The sequence below is a fragment of the Aulonocara sp. 'chitande type north' Nkhata Bay genome, linkage group LG14, assembly GCF_057382095.1.
Source record: "Aulonocara sp. 'chitande type north' Nkhata Bay isolate Kocher_YH1m ecotype deep benthic linkage group LG14, A_spYH_male_GT1.1, whole genome shotgun sequence".
NCBI lineage: Eukaryota > Metazoa > Chordata > Actinopteri > Cichliformes > Cichlidae > Aulonocara > Aulonocara sp. 'chitande type north' Nkhata Bay.
In genome coordinates, this window is record NC_141357.1 from 20,996,776 (window position 1) to 21,017,851 (window position 21,076).

Sequence of the window (21,076 nt, forward strand, 5' to 3'; positions counted from 1 at the left end):
TTAGACTCACTGTCGCTCCAGTCTGGCACAACTGTTTTAAATAGACCCACAGACCGTGTAATTCAGGAAGTTCCTGGAGCCCCTCGGTCTTTCCTGGAGAGCCTTTGGTATTATTACTCTGCTGTACCCGGCTGACTTCCTCAACAGCATCGAGTGAATAACAGGAAAACATTCCCAAAATATGCAGGGCCACGTGTACGTATGTGCACATTTTCTGTTGTCATAAGCAGAAACGCGGTTCCTGCTCGTACGACGTGTCCTGCGGTCACGGCCGGACTTTGACTCCGGCGACGCATGAGTCATGTGATATCTGCTGAATAAAGGGCAACAACATTAGAAGCTGGCATTTTTGTTCTTTTGTTTTTGGTCCGCTGATACAACATCTTTAAAGATTTTTAATATGCTTAAAAAACTTCCAGTAACTCTCTCACTGTTATTTATGTTGCTGTCATAAAGATGACGTTTCCTTTTTATGCAAACCTTGAAGGCTTAGAAATCAGTCTGGATATTGGTGGTGTGACTGGAGTTATTACCCTAATAAATCAAAAAGATCTGAAGTGACTAGCTAATCATTTCGAAGTTATTTATAAGTCCAGCATTTAATTTGCTGCCTCCAGCCACTAAAATAGTTTAATTTATTGCTTTTTCTTTCCCTCTTTACTATAAAAAAGCACATTTGGGTGGACAAAATCACCATAGAGTTAGAGGGAAGTGTATTGTCATTAATCCTTATTCTGACATAATAGCAGTCAATGATGAAAGTGAAACTGAGCTGTGGCCTTACATTAAGCCAAAATGTGCTGCTTCGCTATGGTTTTATTGTTTAACAACTACAGATATGGCTTCAGTAATAACACTGATTAGTGCAGGGATGACAAGCTCTTTTTATAGCCATATCTTTAGTGGGACGGACCAGTGAAACTGCCCTTCAGTGTCAACTAGTTTAATCCTTGAGATATCCTAATTTAAAAAACCAAGTGAAGTTTCAACAGTATTTCTCAGTTTTTCCCGCATGATGAAGAAACCTTGCAACAAGAGTCTTTGGGCTTAAATTTTATGTGTAAACAAATGTGTAAAATTCTGGTAACATCACAAAAATGTCCAGTGAACCCACTATAAAAAACAACAAAACAACATATATTTCTATAGTGAAAAAAGCGGGAGGTTTTCTGCCACTTGATTATTTATCTACTACTTAATTACTTTAGTGTAGTATGAATCACCATGGGGAAGCTGTGAAACATGTAAATGCAGTAAAAAGTCCAAAATGTATGCCCTCCTTCATGACCAGTGGGCCAAACTTGAGTTGTTGGCAGTCTGATTGTGACCCCTGAGCCTTATGTTTCACAGGGGTTAAAGAGTGGAAGTAATCTTTAGATGTAGGAACCAATCATAGTATAGAAACACTTACACATGAACAGAAATGTAAAAGTAAAATGAAGACATTATACAGACAGACAGGATTATATTATTTATGTACACAGAGGTGTTATGATGCAACTGTTGGAACTAGCACTTGCAGTTATTAGATGCAGGGCTCAGTCTACCCCGTGACTGCTTGGTTTTTTGCTTGGTTTTTACTTTTAAAGTGCCCGTACGCCTGATGCACGCTCGTAAACTCCCAGCATGTGACCCTGACGTGCCAAACAAAGCACGCCGACTGTTCTCCGCGCTGATTGGCTGGTGGACACAGCGCCAATGAGATGTAAATTTACCGCAGTCAAGCAAACTGTCGACCTTTCGTTCACACAGAACAACTACGCGGTGACAACTTGTAGTCATCGGTTAGTCAAACATCAAGCCGCGAGAGGGCGGCACGTGAGACACTTAACAGAACAAGCCGCCGTTATAAGCGGCAACATTTTTGATACATTTTCTGCGTGTGGCGGACGTGACTCGTGAAGAGAGCTCCACGAGACCGAAATCACCCGAACCCCGCTCCGTGTTTTCCCGTCGCTTCCCTCGTATGCACGCGGTGAGGGAGGGCGTTTGTCTGTGGGCGGTTACAAACGCTGCGTGATTCACAAACCTTATTTGTTCGTACTACTTTGAGCGCCATCTTGTTTGTAACTCTTCTACGTAAGTGGTAGAGTTTCTACTGAGGGGGGTATCGGATTACCCTCTTTTTTTTCTCCTTCCTCCCCCCTACCCCACCCTCAGCTTCAGACCGGGAACCTCTCCCTGTGGCAGGCTATACGCACAGGCGCGTCTGCTTTACAGCCTTTTCTCCGAAAAAAAGTATTTTCAAGCGGACAGAAATGAGCATCGAAACGCTTCTGGAAGCGGCCAAGTTTTTGGAATTTCAAGCCCAGCAACAACAGAAAGCACGTGGTAAGTTTGTCTTTTATTGGGGGAAAAAAGATAAAATAAATAAAAGCTCGCTCGTTTTTCACACTCTGACAGTCAGGAGTGGGAACCAGTCCACCCATTCAGTGAAAGGTTTAGTCTCCGAGGTAAGAGGAAACCCTGCCTGTGGCTCATTTACCAGCACAGTGTCTGAACTGATTCCGTTTGTCACGTATGCATTTAAAGACCGTTTCAGTCTTCCTAGTTTTACTTTCATTCCGGTTTTAGAGTGGCTGCTGTGGATCTGCTCTCTTCATGTCAAGATTGAGGTCAGGTCTCAGACAGGCAGACAGAGACGGGCTTCTGCTGCAGTGTCAGGGGTTACTGCATCGAAACCTGCTGCATAGACACTTAACGTGCTGCTCGGCCGCGTCACCGCGCGCCTTCCTGTATTTCTGAGTATCTGCACGCGCTGCTGCGGAACATTAAAAATAAAAACAAAACACGGTCCGATGAAGGGCGGTGGCGCGCGGAGTGCCAGGCTCGTTTTACATAATGACCTGACATCGTCCGCTGGGGATCAAGTGACTCTGGCATTCAGGTTCCCCCTCCTCTTCCCTCCCACCCCAGCAGTCTGCGCCCCCTCAGTCCCTCCGCGCGCCTTCCGGATATCAGGTGTTGTAGTGACTCTGCGTACCTGTGTGTTTCGGTGTTACTGTCGATTCTTAATACATAAAAAAGCAAAATCACAAACTCCCCTGGCTCTCCAGACTCTCGTGGAGGGCTTTGAGTGTCAGTCGATGACGTGAACAACAAACCACGCCCCTGTAGTTTAAAAAGCATAGATGGTTACGCCCCTTCCACCACGTGCGTGCCGGGCAACCCCTCCCAAAGATCGTTAATAAAGCAGATGGCTCACTCCGGTATTCCATCCGTGTAAACTACATCCGGAGAGAATTAACAAGCGTTACGTTTTTATATTTACAACTTCATTCAGCTCTGGAGTCAACAAACTCTTCATGTGAGATTACTATTCAGGTTTCTTGTGATGTCATGCTGCACATCGCTTAATGACTGGATTATGCGTCAGTGAGAAATCTACTGCATAACTTACTACGTAACCAGAAACTCCTCTAAACCCTACGCCGTAACCTGACGTGCACTTCCTGAGAAATGTGACGACATATAGGGTCAACGCAGCCTGCAAAAAGTCGAGTGGCGTGGGAGGTTGGGATGTAGGGTCGAACAATGTTACGTTGTTACGACGTAAATTTCCTGCAGTAGTCTAAATCACGTGTAACTGTCCATCGTATTGGATGTGATATAACCACTGGTTGCTAAGGCAAGCCATATATTCCCTGACAGGTTGGCAGTGGCTAAAGGAGGCTCAGTTCCAAAGGTGGTGAAAACCTAGTAGAAATTGCTTCAGGTGCACGAAATCACTTGGAATCACTGACCAGTTCATGACCCTTTGTGACTGGGGCTCTTTTAAAAAATAATTTTCCTCTGGACCAGTGGTTGACAGATGGTCACACTGGTCTCTAGCCTTATGTGTCTGTGGCCTTATTTACTTGACTGTCACCATGATTGTCACACATCCAAATGGCAGACGAGTTAATGTCACATGTCTGCAACTCTTTACATGCAGTTACACTCCAATAAATCAATGTATCTTGCATGGATCGCTATAGCTGTCAACATATTGTGTTTGCACTGCATATTAAAAGGAAACAAACCTATCAGAGTTGTTTACGTTTGCATAGCTGTGAGGTGTAGTTACAGTTTGGGGAAGGTGCAGGTTGAGCTACCTCAGACAGCCCTAACGCTAACATCAGACCTGCTGAAAAAGTGCATTACACTTCCTGCGCCGTTTAAGCTTGGCCGCCAACAGATCAGCCCTTTGGTTGAATGCTGATTTTTACATATTCTGTAGCTCTTTACATATTCGTGAATGAAAAGTAGCCTTTTGGCTAATTCTGGCATATTTACATTGATATGTTCATGAATAGTTAAATTCATCATTACGGAGAGAGTCCACGCAGGCTCGGAGTGAGAGATCCTGTTTTTTTTCCTGTCTCAGCTGCTCCTGCCTGGTGCATTCTAAGCAGGCGCCTTCTCCTCCTCCTCCTCCCTCTCTGCTACTGTAGAGCAGGTCACTGTGTGCAGGAAACTAGGCCAGTGTTCCTCTATGTACTGCTGCAGTTATATAATGCATATAGAAAACCTGCTTGTTTTTTGTAAGTGTTTCATGGGTTTCCTTTCAGAAAAGACCCCTCTATGTGTTTATGTCAACAAAACAACATTAAATTGTCAGAACTCATAAATGTGCATGCAACAGCTTATGAAAGCTGTCCACTGCAACTGGAACATCTTGTTCTTTCGTATGTTTTTACCGCTGAAGAAAAGACTTTTCAGTGTAACAGGACATGTTCATACACTGGAAAAAATACACTGAAATGCTTAAAGTAACACTGTTAAAATTTCTCTAGAGCTTTTTAGAGCTGGATAGAATATCTCCTTCCTCCATCACATTATTTTATTTTATTTTTTTACAGTCACAGTCATTGATAAAGTGACATTAGTGTTTTAAAATGTAAAATCATAACAGTATGTGCTGCTTTTTCTTAGATCTAAATAGACTACCAGATCTGTGAAAGATCTGTTTTAAAGCAGGGCTATAATGTTCTGAACTTTGAACCCTCAAAATGTGAGCATGTATATTTTAAACTGATTATACATGCATAACAAGTAGTATCTGTCACATTATTTATTTATTTATTTATTTTAAACAAACAAAATTTGAAGTTAATTTAAAGACTGACCGATAAAAGGTTGTGATTTTGAGAAATATTAGAGAAACCTGCTCTTAATCCTAACTGATTAAACAAGCTGACCTCATACGTCATGCTCTGGTGCCAGGCGGTTAGATCCATTAATTCCTGCTTTTATCAATGTTGGTGTTTTAGAGATGTGTTCATTCAGCTTCAAATAGTCTTTGATGTTAACAGGTGAGAATATTCCTAGTATTTTGTACACTCTATTTGAAGGCGAGCTTACATTATGATGCAACAAACTACATTATCTAAACCCGGATTTTTTTTTTGTCGCTTCATACAATCTTATTGTGCGTAGCTATGTAGAATTTTACATACAATGTAGCTATTGTATGTAAATGTATAATAAAAACAGACTGTAAACTTGTAAATCATTGAAACCCCCCTTTTGTGTATTTAAAAGGTACAAAGACAACATTTCACATTTTGAAACTTAAGAACTTACTGGGGTTGTTTTTTTTTTTTGTCTTTAGTGGGAAGGTTTCAGTGACTTTTTTGGATGTTGTGTATCTAATAAACATTTGTTATTTTATTTTTTAGAGTGACTTAGCACCTAATTTCTGGGAGACAGCTGTGTTGTTGTCGCTCACTGTCGTCATCATTTATGTGAACTTGTTTTCAGTGGTTTGGGGTGAAGTCTGTGGTGCCGCTGTAGCTTCAGCTCTGCAGTGAACGGATGAGTGTGTACTGCTGCAGCGTCCTGATCGCATTTATAACGATGTTGATGACAGCTACTTGTATCTGACATTTTCTAACTGTGAACATGAGCTGCCATAGCAACTAGAGTCCCTTTCCACAGCATCTATACAGTGTGGAGGGGGTGTGCTTTAGATGACTGGACAGCCCCGTAAGACGCATTTAGACTGACTCGTGTTTTACAAAAATACTGAAGCTGATCACTTTTCAGTTAGATTTATCTGTACGAATCTTTCACATGGCTGTAATCACAGTTTATTTAATAGTAATCAAAACGTGCAGTCATTTTAAAGCTGGCTCAATGAGATCTGCAGTGTATTAACTGTTATAAACATGCCTTTACAGATAAACCTAACCTGGACATGCGTCTTGGTAATAGAGACCCTCGGGCTTTGTTAGTAGAGATCGAGAGTGTACTTGCACTCACTTCCCCAGCACAACTCAGTCAGTGGACTGTGACCAGGATTACATTACAGCGAAATGTACCTCCATTAAAGCAAAAAACTTCTTTTGTGAAGACATGCTCAAAGCTAGGCAACATTTTCGTGGATGTGAAAATGCATGTACAGATAAAACACAAAGTAGGAACAGCAAGAGAGAAGAGCCTGAAACCTGAAAGCTCAGACTTTCATTTCTGCTTGTTGTAATTACATAACAACAAAGATTCTCCTGTAGAGCCACTTTGACTTACAACTGGATGTTTCAATAATATTAATAATATTAACAATAATACTTCATCACTTTACCTGTAACAGGCGTCACCGTTATGGAATATGTTTGTGCTCTTTCTGTTGTGGCACAGATGAAATGAAACTTGCTACTGTCATGGTTTTACACAAGTTTTAGGTTTAGTTAAAAAAAACATCTGTTGGTGTCATGTGCAAATATACCTGCAGCTTTGAGTGTCAAACACTTCTTGTTTCGCTGATTTACTATAATTAAGATGAGCAGGACTAATGTCACTGAGCTGGTACAGCATAACATGCCAAACAAGGCCTTCTACCAGACCTTTCTAGAAATGACCCTGGCTTATTTCCTTTCACATACTCCCAAAATCTATCAGTACTGTTAGTGCTAACAGATTTAGAAAGCTCAAAGGGTTGTTGCTGCATTTTTGTGTATGTGTGTATAGATGGGATTGGTTGTATTAACGGCTGTGTTTTTCCCACAGAGGATGAAAAGGAGAAGCTGCGTCTGCAGCACCTGAAAGAGCAGAGCCACCCTAATGTGAACTCCACAATCCACATCAACAATGTTTCTAAAGCAGAGGAGCTCCACATGGAGTCCCGTCCCTCACCCATACCATCAGCTCTGTCCCCTCCCTCTGTCCCCATTACAGTCATCCCGATACCTGTGGTCACCCCCAACCTTACAGGCTCACCTACTCTACCTGTTACCACGCTCTCCCCTCCTGCTGCTCCTCCACTGGCCTCCCCAAAAACAGACTCTCATCCCCCTCTGGAGCAAAGTGCAGCAGCTCTACTCTGGTCTCCACAGCCCAAACCTGACACCCAAACCATGGTGACTGCCAACCACAAGCAGCCGATACAAAACCACCACCTTCAGCCGCAGCTCGTCACCCAAACCAACAACACTAAACTACACCAGCAGCTGGTTCAGCGCTATCCGGGTACCATCGTCTCGCCCATACAGCAGCAAGCCTTACTGCCCCATTCAGGCCCCTTGCTTCAGCAGGCCCCTCTGCACAATGGCCCCGTCAGCCGGGGAAGTCCTCCTGATGACAGTCGCCACCTAGACAGCAAGAAGAGGCCTGGAGGGTAAGTCTGACCTTTTAACTCAGTATTGTTTTACTGAGGATCAATTTAAATCAGTCCTTAAAATGCAGAAAAAATAATAACTAGGAGTCCAGATTACAGACGTACTGAAACGGTGTCATCAGTAATCTTCTGTGGTCCACTCAGATAATTATAAGATTAGATTAGATTCCACTTTGCACGGGTGCTATTACGATAATTTGGATGAGATGATAAATTCACTCACTTACTGTCATTGATCTGCCTGCTCCCAAAACTAAGAAACAGGTTCTTTGATTCATTTTTTGGGGGGTTAATTTTTTTATTATTTCAATTTTGTTGCCCTTTTAAACATCACAATTTTACTGTGCTCTTGCAGGGCTGGTACAAGAGAGGTGCATAACAAACTTGAGAAAAACAGGTAGGGTCACCCCTTTCCCCAAAAGCATTTGCCAATAGATTCTTTTTTTTTTCCTGAAAACTTTACTTATTGGTAGAGCTTCAATTTTGAAATGTGCTTCATATTTTAATCAGAGGACTCCCAAATAGAGATGTTGTTTTATTAAAGTGAGCTTTACCATTAGCGCTGTCTAAAGTACCTTCTATTTGTCTTGGGTCTGTCAGACGAGCACACCTGAAGGAGTGCTTCGAGACGCTGAAAAAGAACATCCCGAACATTGATGAGAAGAAAACCTCCAACCTGAGTGTCTTAAGAAGTGCACTGAGATACATTCAGGTGAGCTTGTGATGTCTCCAAAGTTCAAAGTTTTATTACCTTCAAATTCCACGTTGGCGTATCTGGTATTGGTAATCATTAGTATCCGATTGGTGTTGGTAGATTTTAAAATCTTCTTGAATTTCATTAGTTAGATTTTTATTGGCTGTTTTGTTACTCAATGTTAATATTTATTTTACCCTTTTCTGTACAGTGGGTTGTGACCACCTGTCTGTGAAAAGCACTTATTAAATAAACTCTCTTATTATATTGTTTTAACAGCTAGATAAATACAACCACAAACCAAAAAAATTAAATCACAATTACAGAAATTACAGATTTAAAAAAGCAACAATCGAAGCGCCACCAGTAACAAGTGGCCTGAACCTCCTATCACCTGTTTTTGTTTAGCAATGTTTCACTGGAATGCACAAAACATCCACAAAGGCGATGCCTTGTACTTTATTCCCCATGAATGCAACTCGTATAGGGAGGCTGTAACACGTCACTGATGATTGCTCGCTCTTTCCTCACTGCTAACAAAGCTGTTACACTGTGGTGTTATTGACCCCCAGTCTTACTGGATACATTTACAATCTTACTGCGTTTAAGATCCTTAGTTGCAGAGAAAAACATCAGACAGCAGCAAGTTTAAACACAGTGATGTATTTAGATCCTTCCTGAGTCTCTAAGACTTCCTCATTTATACCTTTTTTTCTTAAGTGTGCGAGTGTTTCAACGAGTGACTCGCCATTTCTATGAGTCAAGCTCTCCCGGTTAGAGTATGCTGGTTGTAAACAGCTGGCGCAAAGGTCTGCCACTGGTCTAGTGTAACTTTCAGACTGACTGTGCTGCTGAGTGTGTCCGTTTTTATTGTAGGTCATTTTTCCAATACACTAATCCAGGAGGCGATAAAACAATATCTCTGTTGCGTTGCTTTTATAGATTTGCGTTTTACAATTACAGTTGCATGATCTGTGTGTTTGAGTGTGCCCAAATGTGGTTAGCGGTTTGCTGTTTAATTTGCATAATAATAAAACACTTACACGGTTTTAGACATTTGGTTGTCATGCGTTGTTGTTTATGAGCCTGCAGTTGTTCATTAACCGACCGTGGTGCAGGTTTACTGATGTGTACACCGAGGAGGACGGCATGCTGCTGCTTGACTGTGAGATGCAGCAGGCTGGTTATTCCTCTGTGCGCGTGGATGCTGAGGGAAACTAGGACAGCGTGGGTGCACAGCTCGTCACCCAGTCTCCCTCCCTGTGCCCCTCTCTGTGATTAAGCAACATGCTGTGCGTGTTGTGTTCGACAGGCTTGTGCGTCTTTTCCTCCAATCAGCAGCTGAGCTGGACATGCTTGACACAAACAGAGCAAGGGAAACTTACATAATTGATGATGCTTATATGTGGAAGTGAAGAGTATAATAAAGAGTAGTACGAAGCAGTTAACCCAGTACTGGAATAGTGTTACAGGCCACAACAGTGTGTCGTGCCTCTTTGTCACGAGGGTCTTTTTCATTGGCCAGGCTGGTGGTGTTTTGTTTTGGAGGGGTGGAGTAAAAGATGTGAGTGCTGGGTGATAGGATGCCTTAAAAAAAAAAAAAAAAAAAAAAAAAAAAAGGCAGAACACGTGCGAGCACTGGCATCTTGACATGGGAGGTACAGACGCATGTCCTGCCTGCATGCACCTCATTCCCGAAACTCTGCACACTCCTCCCTCCCCGTCCCTGTCCTTGTCCTCCTCTGGGCTGGCAGCAATGAAGCAGCCTGCACAGAAAAACACTGAGCTTAGAGGTCTGAATAAGAGGCTTTCAGCTCAGCACTCTGCCGCTTTTATTTTTATTGTAAGTTTGTAAATGAGCAAAGTTTCTATGAAAATAAGTGGTAACTGGAACAGTTTTAGTGGTTTTCCAGTGAAAGGCGCAAACTTGGCTAACAGCTACATAGGTCAACTTCCACTTCCTTATTACATTTCAAATGAAGATGACTCAACATCTGTGACCAGAAAATCTTACATGTGAACCAATTGTTTTCCTTTTTAATTATAGCAGTCGCGCTAATAGAGCTGTAAGAGGGTTTTTTGCTTTACTTTAGAGACAACATGTAGCAGGCTTTCCTCTGAGCCCGTAGTGGTGTCGCGAAAGCCGAGGCTGTAAAATAAGCCCTGATGCATTAGCGCTCCTCCTCTCCACTCCCCCTCCTTCCCTCCAGCCTGCCTCTCTGAGCTTTTAAGGCCACATGAGCAGCAAGCACATGGCTAGCCTGAGCCGCGTGACGTCACCCCCCCTGTGCTGGGCCCCCACCCAGCACTGCAACATGCAGGACTTGCTGTACCACCAGGCTTAGCCGCCCGCAGCAGGGAGGGAGCATGGAGCAGTAAACATAAGGCTCAGCTTACTCCACACGCGCTTCACTTCCTCATGAAAGCTGACTGAACTTGTTCCTCCACTGCTTGTCCGCAAATGCCAGCATGAAAAGTGCTGTACTCTCTGCTAGATGAAGATAAGCTAAAAATTTATTTATCTTTTGATATTTTTAGCATAGTCACTGTGGACTTCATGGCATATTTCCTTTGAAAGGTTGCCTGACAAGATAACTGTACTAGTTCTTTTGATATTTTCATTTTTGTTCATCCTTAACATTAAAAAAAGCTGGCCCCCTTCAGCTTTCTGACGACTCGGCTCTTAACCGCAATGAGGTAAATAGGCCAGCTATGACCAACACAAGCTTACACACAAAGGATTGGTGTGCAAAAGTAGGCATTTTATTTCCACAGACAGACTTTTTATTGTTAAAGTCGGGCACCACGTGAAACCCTCTGCTCCAGCTTGAAGGCAGACTAAGACAAGGGTTTATGGTTACCACAGTGTCATAAGACCTGTGTGCAGGAACCCGATCAGTGGAGCAGCATGTCTGCAACGTGGCCTCCTGTGCTCCTGGCCCTTTAAGACAACCCAGCCTTGTGCTGTCTGTTCACGGCTGCTGCAAAAGTGAGTCAGTGAGTACAGCTTGTATTGCTCTCTTTCAATCCCCTGTTATCTGTGGCCCTCCCTCTCCCTTTTTCTGCGGGGCCATGTGCTCGGCCCTCGCATTGCTTGTGACAATAATGCTTCAGCAGTGTTTACCTCCCATGCGCACGCACACACATGCACGCACACACAGTTCTGTGGTAAGAACTCTTCCCTGGAAAAAGGAGGAGGTCTGAATGCAGTCATGTGCAAAGAATCCAAGCATACCTGGCACATTGTGTCCTACCAATCTGGTGACATGTTTAACATGGTGATGAAGTCACGTGGGGCCCATCTGCTGCTGGCTTGTTTATCAGGTGTATGCGGTTAATCTCAGGCTAGCTGTGTCTAAAAAGGCGAATGTGGCGTTGGCTCTCAGCAGTTCAGTGGGTCTCTGTGTCTGTGGAGCATTTCTCCACTCTCTCATTCTCTCTTTATGAGTCATCACTTAAAGCTGTAAGCTTGTAGCGCTACTCGCGTAAGGCTGTCAGCTACATGAGGGTAAAAAAGAAGGCGGCCAGACCTTTTTGGACATCACGTTAAATTTTCCTCACCAGAGTAGGTTTTGACAGAAATGTTTACACACTAAGAGGCTGTTAGAAACCTAAATCGCACCTCTCGCACATGAAGGTGTGTGCCATCTTTTAGGATTTCAGACAAAATGTTGATATTTTTTCAGGAGTTTCCCTGACAACCAGAGATGGGGGGCATTTTAGCACATCTTGTGTAGAGACGAAGGATGTTTTTAATCCGTACAGTGAGGCGGTGCTCTTTATGGCTGGTTACAAGTTGCACATCTGTGTCCAGATGTTTAACAGTGCATGCTAAGGAGCACCTTACTCAGTGAACAGTAGTGTACATGTCTGTCCTGCTATTTAAAATCTGCATGTCCAAACTATATCTCCATTAATCAATAATATTAAAATACAAAGTTGGGATCCCTGTCCTTGTGAATGAGATGGTGCAATACCTGAATTCTTGGAGTTTTCATTAAAATAAGAGGTGTAGTTGTGATTCACATTAAGAGTTGTTCCATGTAACAATTATTTTAAAACAGAACTAGGCTACTAACCCTGATCCTAGATAACTTTAGGTCTATTTGGGAGCAAGGACACAGATTTTCCAACTGTAAAAAAACCTGCTCTGGTCACAATAAAAGCAGTTTAACTTAAAGATAAGAAACAGCTTGTTTATGTGGATTTGAGCTAAACTGAAATATGAACGGGACTTCTTCTGAGCTTCTATTTGTGTTTAAGTTACTGAGAAGCAGCCAAAGCACAGACCACTTGGCCCATGCATGTCTAATCCTGGATCAGGATTTGAGACAGGTGCTGAATCACACAAGGCCCGCCTTTTGTCCCCTTTTGCTATTTATGTACATGTGCATTGTGCTGTAGGCGCACACGCTCATAATGCACATGCAGGAATGCACTTAAACCGAAGTAGGCCAGAAGCCACCTACACACGACTTAAATCATACACATGATTACTTGCACATTTACTGTATCGCCACACTGTACACGGTAGGATGAACACTAACAGGAAGTCCACCCTTTATGATAGCAAGTCATCAGGTTGCTGGTAAAGGGTTTCAGACTGTGTCATTTCCCTGAGCCTCTCCCACAGAGAGCGTGCTGAATACTTTGACCAGGCTGCATGTGACATGCAATAAATTATATATAATTAAAGACTTCTGAAGTACTTTAAAACGGGAATACTTAAAAACAAGTCTGCTGATCATGTACCGGTTGCCATAATTTCACTTTTCCTCCTGATGTTGCACGCTAAACATAAAAAAACATAAAACCAGTCACTGTCAATAGTAAAATTCATGTATTCACATTTTATAAATGTGTATTTATAAACGCAGACACAAATGCTAAATCAGTTATAATGTATAACCGTTTTCTTTCATTAATCTCTTCTTATTATTATTTTGAATTTGGAAAATTGGCTATTAAATAAACCATTTCTCCACTTTATTAGAGAAGTACGAGTTCAAATAGACCCAGTAGAGTCAAAGTTCATTCCACTGGTGCACTTTGACGTTTTCCTCAAATAAGTAGTGCTGCAGATTTTCTCTCCTCCACCCTCTGTGCACACGACTGATATCTAATTTCATATCAACATCTTTGACAAAATCAGAAACGGGTCATTTTAACTCCTCGCTAATTTTAGAGGTTGAAGTGGTGAAATCTGTTAAATACTATTAAGACTAATATAAAATCAATGTGAATCTTTACAGTATTGCTTCAAGCATGACCTTGGACTTGAGTAAAAACCTCTCTGACAGCTTCACAAAGAAAATTCCTGTGGTTCTCTTCTATTGGATGAATTTATTACACAGTAAATATGACCTTAACGTTTACCCTGCGGACTTTTTCCTGTGTAATTCATAAACCAGTTCTGAGTTTTACCATTGTTTTCTTTTCCTCCTTGCAGACATTAAAGCGCAAAGAGAAGGAGTATGAGCACGACATGGAGCGTCTGGCCAGAGAAAAGATCGCTACCCAACAGCGACTAGCAGAGCTGAAGAATGATCTTAGCCAGTGGATGGATGTGATCGAGATCGACCGCATCCTCCGACAGACAGTGCAGCCGGAGGAGGACCAAGCTTCAACCTCCACAGCCTCGGGTAAGCAGACTGGAGGGATTGGTGGGATTATGTTCACTCTCAACTGCATGTCTGTAAATCTCCCTAATACACAACCAAACACTGTTTCAGATTAAGTCATGTAATTATATATGTAATTAATGAATTCCATAATTTGTTGGTGTTGCAGAAGGTGAAGACATCATGGATGACGATCTGGACGAAGAGCCTGCGCCAAGAGCACCCACTGCCTTACCCACCGTGCCTCAAATCATGAAACCTGAGCTGCGCACAACTGCAACACCTACTCAAGTCCTAACTGTGATGCCCACCACCACTACCTCCTTCACCACCCCACACAACCAGCGCAAAGCCCCTCAGCACCAGCCTCAGTCGCTACTAGTGACCCCTCCACAGCCACTGTCTAAACCTGCAGCTCCACCAACGCTCACTGCCACTACATCCAGCACACCTTGTCAGCTGTCAAATCCCACCCAGACACAGATGGTGACCACACCCAGTCTGCACCCCACAGTTATTGCTCATGCACCAGTGTCCCACCCTTCGGTCATCCAAGTGATCCCAAGTCAGAGCTCCAAAAACATCGCCCAGCTGGGTCCCTCCACCACCACCAGCTCTGTGCAGTTAGCCCCCGGCCACCAGCCCATCAGCCACATAACCGTGCACCCAGTGGCTCACCTGAGCCAGCATTTACCCACTCTCTACTCTCAGCCGGTGGCTGTCACACAGCCGGCCGTGGTCGGTCACATCACTCAAACAATAAACCATGCTCATGTGAACGGCAGTGCGCCTGCACAGCCAGCTGCCACCATTGTTGGTAAGCAGACAGCAGTGAGCACCCAAATGATGGCTCACCACCCGCAGCTAGTGGGTCAGACGGTGCTCAACCCTGTGACCATGGTAACCATGCCCTCCTTTCCCATCAGCACTCTGAAGCTGGCCTGAACACTGCCAACAGGACCACTGAGCTCCAGACTGTGATCCCCATAACAGGGGTAACGTGATGGAGGGATGTTATTCCCCCATGTTAACAAAGTGACCAAAAACAAGTCCCTGTTCTTAACCTTCCACCTTCTTGTGTGTTGGTTAGTGTTGTGGGAGCACTCAATGGGCCACCTCCCTGCTGTGAACCACGGGCTTCATACCAGGCCATTGACAAGCCAACCGTGTGTGCAGGAGAGCTGCTGGAGACCCTTCTGCTCTGTTTAATTCTCACTTAAAAGCATTAAAGTGGACACAAAGCTGGGAACAATCCTAAAACTCCTTCTAGACCAGACTACCACATCTTCTAAGATATAAAAGGCTGCATGTGACTGACGGTCATAATGTCGTGTTTGTGTTGTACACAGTGGGCTGATGTGCAGTTTTTGACCTTCACCTGCCTTCCTTTGTTGTTTTAAAGTGAGGCAGTGCGTATTTTCACAGAAGCTAGAAAGAAACGGCCTCACATGGGAAAATGTCGATCTGCTATTATAGAGTCCAGACAGTGTAGGAGCAGAGTGCTGGCCCGCCAAACCCAGGCAGGGAGAATGTGGTTCACAGGAGCCCCTCCTCCTCAGCAGCAGCACATGCTGTAAGGTTGGAGCCAAATCATGGACTGCACTTAGCCGCCTGAGCAGGAGCTGCAGTCCTCGGTGATGGTGCACACAGCAACAGCTCCCCCTGGTGGCTGTTTGTGTTCATAGTCAAACTACCACCTCTGCAACAATGACACAATTCTTCCAGTGAAGAAAAATGATATCACCACATCAGAGTGGCTGAAAAAAAAATATATACAGCTTTGTCAGTTCTAGGCCTAGCCAGGGTGTCTTAGGAGCTTGTCTCTGCCTTTAGCGAGTAATGTTCTGTTGACAGATTGCAGCCAAGATGACAATCAGCACCTTGAATTTTAAGGCTCAAGTGCTCAATCAGAAAAGGGTGGATTTCTCATTTCTGCCTCAAGTGAATGAGTTTAAGTATCTCAGGGTCTTGTTCACAAGTGACAGACTGACTGGTCCAGGCACCGCACCAATCAGTGGTCTGCTGTGGCAAAGAGACAGCTGAGCGCTAAGGCAAAGCTATTCATTTACTGGTTGATCCACTGTTCTACCCACAAACTGTGGTTAGCAACTGAAAGAAATATGAGATCACTGATACAGGTGGCGTAAATGGGCTTCTTTCTAGGCTGTCTTGCTTAGCCTAGACAAGATGAGGAACTCATCATTCAAGAGGAGCTGAGTCAGATGAGGTGGTTTGGGCATCTGAGTAGGATGCCTCTAAGGTGAACAGTTTCAGGCATGCACAACCAAGAAGACACCCGATGGCAAATCCAGGACATGATATCTCTCAGCTTGCATGGGAAAGCCTTGTTGTCTCCCACACTAGAGGAGTGAGGTCTGGATAGCTCTGCTTAAAGTGCTACCTGTGTCCAGATAAGCAGAAGATTGGGTGGATGGCTGGATTTAGTTTTTAGTGTTTAAAGGACAATCAAATTGTTACTTATTTCTAGTATCTGTCCTTCAAACATACTGGTGATTGTACACTGAGCACAAATACAAGTTAGTGTTTTAGGATAAAACAGTTTGTGTCACAGCTGCTAATGTATTTTAAATATTTTTCATTTTGCAGAGTAGGATTTGTATCTACATCTATATGACCCCCAACCCCAGCAGAGGCGAGTTTATATGCGCTGTGAGACTTAAATACCATGAGGTAAAGGATGGGAATCTGAATACAGAAAGGTCCATAAAATATAGTGAAGTGTGTCTATGCTGTCTTGTAGTGCATATGGTAGTAGGGTGTGTGTTTGCATGCCATTAATGCATGCCATGACTGTACTAATGTAGTGATCACTATGAAAGCAAGGACCTATAGCAGTGCTCTCCGATGAGCTTATGAACTTCATTACGTTACTATAGGCGTGTGAAGGATTTCTGACACATTTAAGATTCTGTCATCCATAAAACTGGGGACAAGTATCTGTACAAAGCAACAACAACAGATGACTTTAATGTGTTTATTCGAGGCACTCTCTTTCCAAAGCTGGCACTGTGAACATTTAAAAAGTAGTCTCAATGAACAGCCAACCTGCAGTTTAACGCACTGTGCTCTCTGAATTTAATCTGAATGTACTGATCTGTGAAAACATTTGGAGTGTCGAAACAGGAGTCGAGCCCTTTTTAGAAATGCAGTTACTTTATTAAAGTCTATGTAAAGTGTAACATTACAAACCTGATTTTGTATTTTAAGATTTACTGTCGCTTGTGTCATCACCCCTCGTTTGTTAATTTTATCAAATAGCTTATTTTCTGGGACCATGTACAGTGCTGTATGTGAAGGGGCGATCACTACATTCAATCACATTTGGCCACTTGTTTAAATTATTCACCCCTTCCATGTTTTTGTATTTTGCTCTGATGCAATACGTTGTTTCCTTGCCATCTCTTAGATTTCACACAAACATCTGGGATAAATGGCATTTTGAAATAGTTTTGCAGAGAAACAAAATGCATAAACGTTTCCAGATACAGATGCTTGAAGAAGCAAAAATATACCTGTGTTTTCCCTATGGAGAAAGTTTACATTGTATATAGCCTGTAAATGTTGGGCTTCATTTAGATCTATCTGTATTAAGGTAAAAGCTTGGGAAAATATGTAAAAGTTGAAATTTATAAAAAAGATACTTAATAAATTGTATTATGTTTACAAAGGTCTGAAGTGGCTTCTTTAAACAAAGTGTAGAGAAACAAAGATGGTTTTATATTCAGAGCGCAGTCAAACATTAAACACTGCCTTATCCTTATCCAGTGATGGATACACTGAGGTCATCAGGACTTGTTGACATGTCAGACTGGATGAGCTAAGAACTGAGCCGCTGACTTTCCAGTTGGAGCGACTTTGCCTGCTGAGCCACATTGACTCAGAGAAATAAAGTGGAAAGTTATACTGATATTTGAACGCAGAATTTTTTTCTAATTATTATTAGTTATTTAGCATTAACACTTCTTTAAGTGTTGTTTTGTTCATGCAGTGGTTTGAAACACCAAAGACGATCAGATTAGAGAAATTGCTCTGGTACTTTTACTCCAGAAATATCAGGTTAGGCTAATACTGAAAACAGTAGATAAACTGCAGATATAACGTGGACAAAGAGATCAAGTTACCTCTGTATAATGTGATGCCACTTAGTAGCACACGCTAGCTACATTTTTAACACCTTTTCAAAACCTCTAAAATAAAAGCTGAACATAAGCATTCAAGAGGAGCGGAGTCAGATGAGGTGGTTTGGGCATCTGAGTAGTCCTTTTATACAAGCCTCCTGTAGGAGTTTCATCATTCCAGGATAACTAGATAACAAAGGCTAGTCTAGTCAGGATGTTATGTCACAATTCCCGCAAAAGCCAGGTTAGTCATCATAGCAACTAGACATACAAGTTATACCTATGATTAAAGTTATCTGTATATCTGTTTAGTCAGCTTAAAAGTAAAATAATTTTAATGTTTCAAAACTATTTTCTGATACCTTCAAATTAACGTTTCTACAAGTGGAGGTTGACACAAAAACCTTAACAATGAAAGAGCTTGTCAAAGACAGACAATGCAACTATTAAAAATTACACTTGCTTGACACTTCACACAGTTGTTGGTGCCAGACAGGCTGCTCTGAGTATTTCAGAAAAAGCTGATGTACTGGGATCTTCCCCACACACCCATGTCTACAGTTTACAGAAAGAAAAGATCTTCTGTGTGTGTTGTTAATGCTAGAGGTTAGAAAAGAAAGGCCACACTGCAACAGTAACTGCATACCTTGGTTGTAACAACTAGGGTATGCAGAAGAGCAACTCCAAATACCCAACACGCTGACCATGGAAGCAGATGGCTTACAACAGCAGAAGGCCACTCTTGCCAGCTATATAATAATTTGCACACTCACCAAAATTAGATGATAAAAGATTGGAAAAATGTCACCTGACCAGAGTCTTGATCTCCACTGCAACAGCCAGACGGAAGTGTCATAAATGGCATAAAATCTTCCTGCCTTGTATTGATGCCTTATGCTGGTGTAATGGTGAGAGTAATTTTCTTGGTCCACTCTGGGCCCCACAGTACCAACTGAGCATCGTTTAAAGCATACCTGAATATTGTTGCTGGCTATGTCGATCCTTGTATGACCACAGTAGAACAATCTTCTAATGGCTACTTCCAGAAGGATAACACACCACGTCACAAAGTTAAAATCATCTCAAAACATGAACATGACACCAAGTTCACGGTTCTCAGACGACCTCCACAGTTACCAGATCTCAATCCAGTAGCGTGCCTTTTTTGATTTGTCAGCTTCACACAAATTTGCAGCAACTGTGTGATGCCATCATATCAACGTGGACCAAAATTGCTGTGGAACACTTCTAACATCTTCTTGGATCCATGAAGCAATAAGACAGCTCTGAAGACAAAAGTAGGTCCACGGTACTAGAAAGGTGTACCTAATGAAGTGGCCAGTGATTCCATCTTTCACACTAGCAACAAATTTAATTGAGATATCATTATTAAACAAAAAAATCAAAAACAATTTACCGAGGTAAAGTGACTGGTAATACAGGGTGGGCCATTTATATGGATACACTGTAATAACATGGGAATGGTTGGTGATATTAAAGTCCTGTTTGTGGCACATTAGTATATGTGAGGGGGCAAACTCCTCAAGATGGGTGGTGACCATGGTGGCCATTTAGAAGTCGGCCATATTGTTTTTTTCAATAGGAAGAGGGCCATGTGACACATCAAACTTATTGGTAATGTCACAAGAAAAACAATGGTGTGCTTGGTTTCAACGTAACTTTATTCTTTCACGAGTTATTTACAAGTTTCTGACCACTTATAAAATGTGTTCAATGTGCTGTCCATTGTGTTGGATTGTCAATGCAACCCTCTTCTCCCACTCTTCACACACTGATAGCAACACCGCAGGAGAAATGCCAGCACAGGCATCCAGTATCCGTAGTTTCAGGTGCTGCACATCTCGTATCTTCACACCATAGACAATTGCCTTCAGATGACCCCAAAGATAAAAGTCTAAGGGGGTCAGATCAGGAGACCTTGGGGGCCGTTCAACTGGCCCACGACGACCAATCCACTTTCCAGGAAACTGTTCATCTAGGAATGCTCGGACCTGGCACCCATAATGTGGTGGTGCACCATCTTGCTGGAAAAACTCAGGGAACGTGCCAGCTTCAGTGCATAAAGAGGGAAACACATCATCATGTAGCAATTTCAAATATCCAGTGACCTTGAGGTTTCCATTGATGGAGAATGGACCCACTATCGTTGTACCCCATATACCACACCAAACCATCACTTTTGTTGTTCCAACAGTCTTGGAGGGATCCATCCAATGTGGGTTAGTGTCAGACCAGTAGCGGTGGTTTTATTTAACTTCACCGTTCACATAAAAGTTTGCCTCATCACTGAACAAAATCTTCTGCGTGAACTGAGGGTCCTGTTCCAATTTTTGTTTTGCCCATTCTGCAAATTCTGTGCACCGATCTGGGTCATCCTCGTTGAGATGCTGCAGTAGCTGGAGTTTGTAAGGGTGCCATTTGTGAGTAGCTAACATCCGCCAAAGGGATGTTCGACTAATGCCACTCTCCAGTGACATGCGGCGAGTGCTACGCTGTGGGCTCTTGCTGAATGAAGCTAGGACAGCCACTGATGTTTCTTAATCAGTGACAGTTTTCTTGCGTCCACATTTTGGCAAATCCAACACTGAACCAGTTTCACGAAACCTAGCAAGCAGTTTGCTGACTGTAGCATGGGAGATGGGTGGTCTCGTAGGGTGTCTTGCATTGAAATCTGCTGCAATGACCCGGTTACTGCGTTCACCAGATATCAACACAATTTCGATCCACTCCTCACGTGTTAACCTCTTCGACATGTCAATGGCTGTGAACAAAGAGAAACTTGTAAATAACTCATGAAAGAATAAAGTTATGTTGAAACCAAGCACATCATTGTTTTTCTTGTGACATTACCAATAAGTTTGATGTGTCACATGGCCCTCTTCCTATTGGAAAAACTAAAGTTTTATCCAAGATGGCCGACTTCTAAATGGCCACCATGGTCACCACCCATCTTGAGGAGTTTGCCCCCTCACATATACTAATGTGCCACAAACAGGACTTTAATATC

General features: G+C 42.7%; 1 protein-coding gene across 2 annotated transcripts; it reads left to right on the plus strand.

The window, feature by feature from the left end:
* Positions 1-1,906: 1,906 nt before the first annotated feature.
* Positions 1,907-17,613, plus strand: mnta (MAX network transcriptional repressor a). Of its 2 annotated transcripts, XM_086261485.1 has the most exons (6): positions 1,910-2,331; positions 6,988-7,594; positions 7,950-7,991; positions 8,195-8,306; positions 13,738-13,930; positions 14,079-17,613. In XM_086261485.1, the coding sequence occupies exons 1-6, from the start codon at positions 2,259-2,261 to the stop codon at positions 14,852-14,854; spliced, it is 1,803 nt and encodes a 600-aa protein (XP_086117611.1). In that variant the 5' UTR covers positions 1,910-2,258; the 3' UTR covers positions 14,855-17,613. The 2 variants fall into 2 exon arrangements, with proteins under 2 accessions (XP_086117612.1, XP_086117611.1); XM_086261486.1 differs by lacking the exon at positions 7,950-7,991 and having other exon boundaries at positions 1,907-2,331.
* The last annotated feature ends 3,463 nt before the right edge of the window (positions 17,614-21,076 follow it).

Bases quoted from the DNA above. Each gene is read 5' to 3' on its own strand.
- mnta (XM_086261485.1), top strand. From the start codon at position 2,259: ATGAGCATCGAAACGCTTCTGGAAGCGGCCAAGTTTTTGGAATTTCAA. The intron at 7,595-7,949 runs GTAAGTCTGACC...GTGCTCTTGCAG, and splicing joins AGCAAGAAGAGGCCTGGAGG to GGCTGGTACAAGAGAGGTGC. The intron at 7,992-8,194 runs GTAGGGTCACCC...TGGGTCTGTCAG, and splicing joins AACAAACTTGAGAAAAACAG to ACGAGCACACCTGAAGGAGT.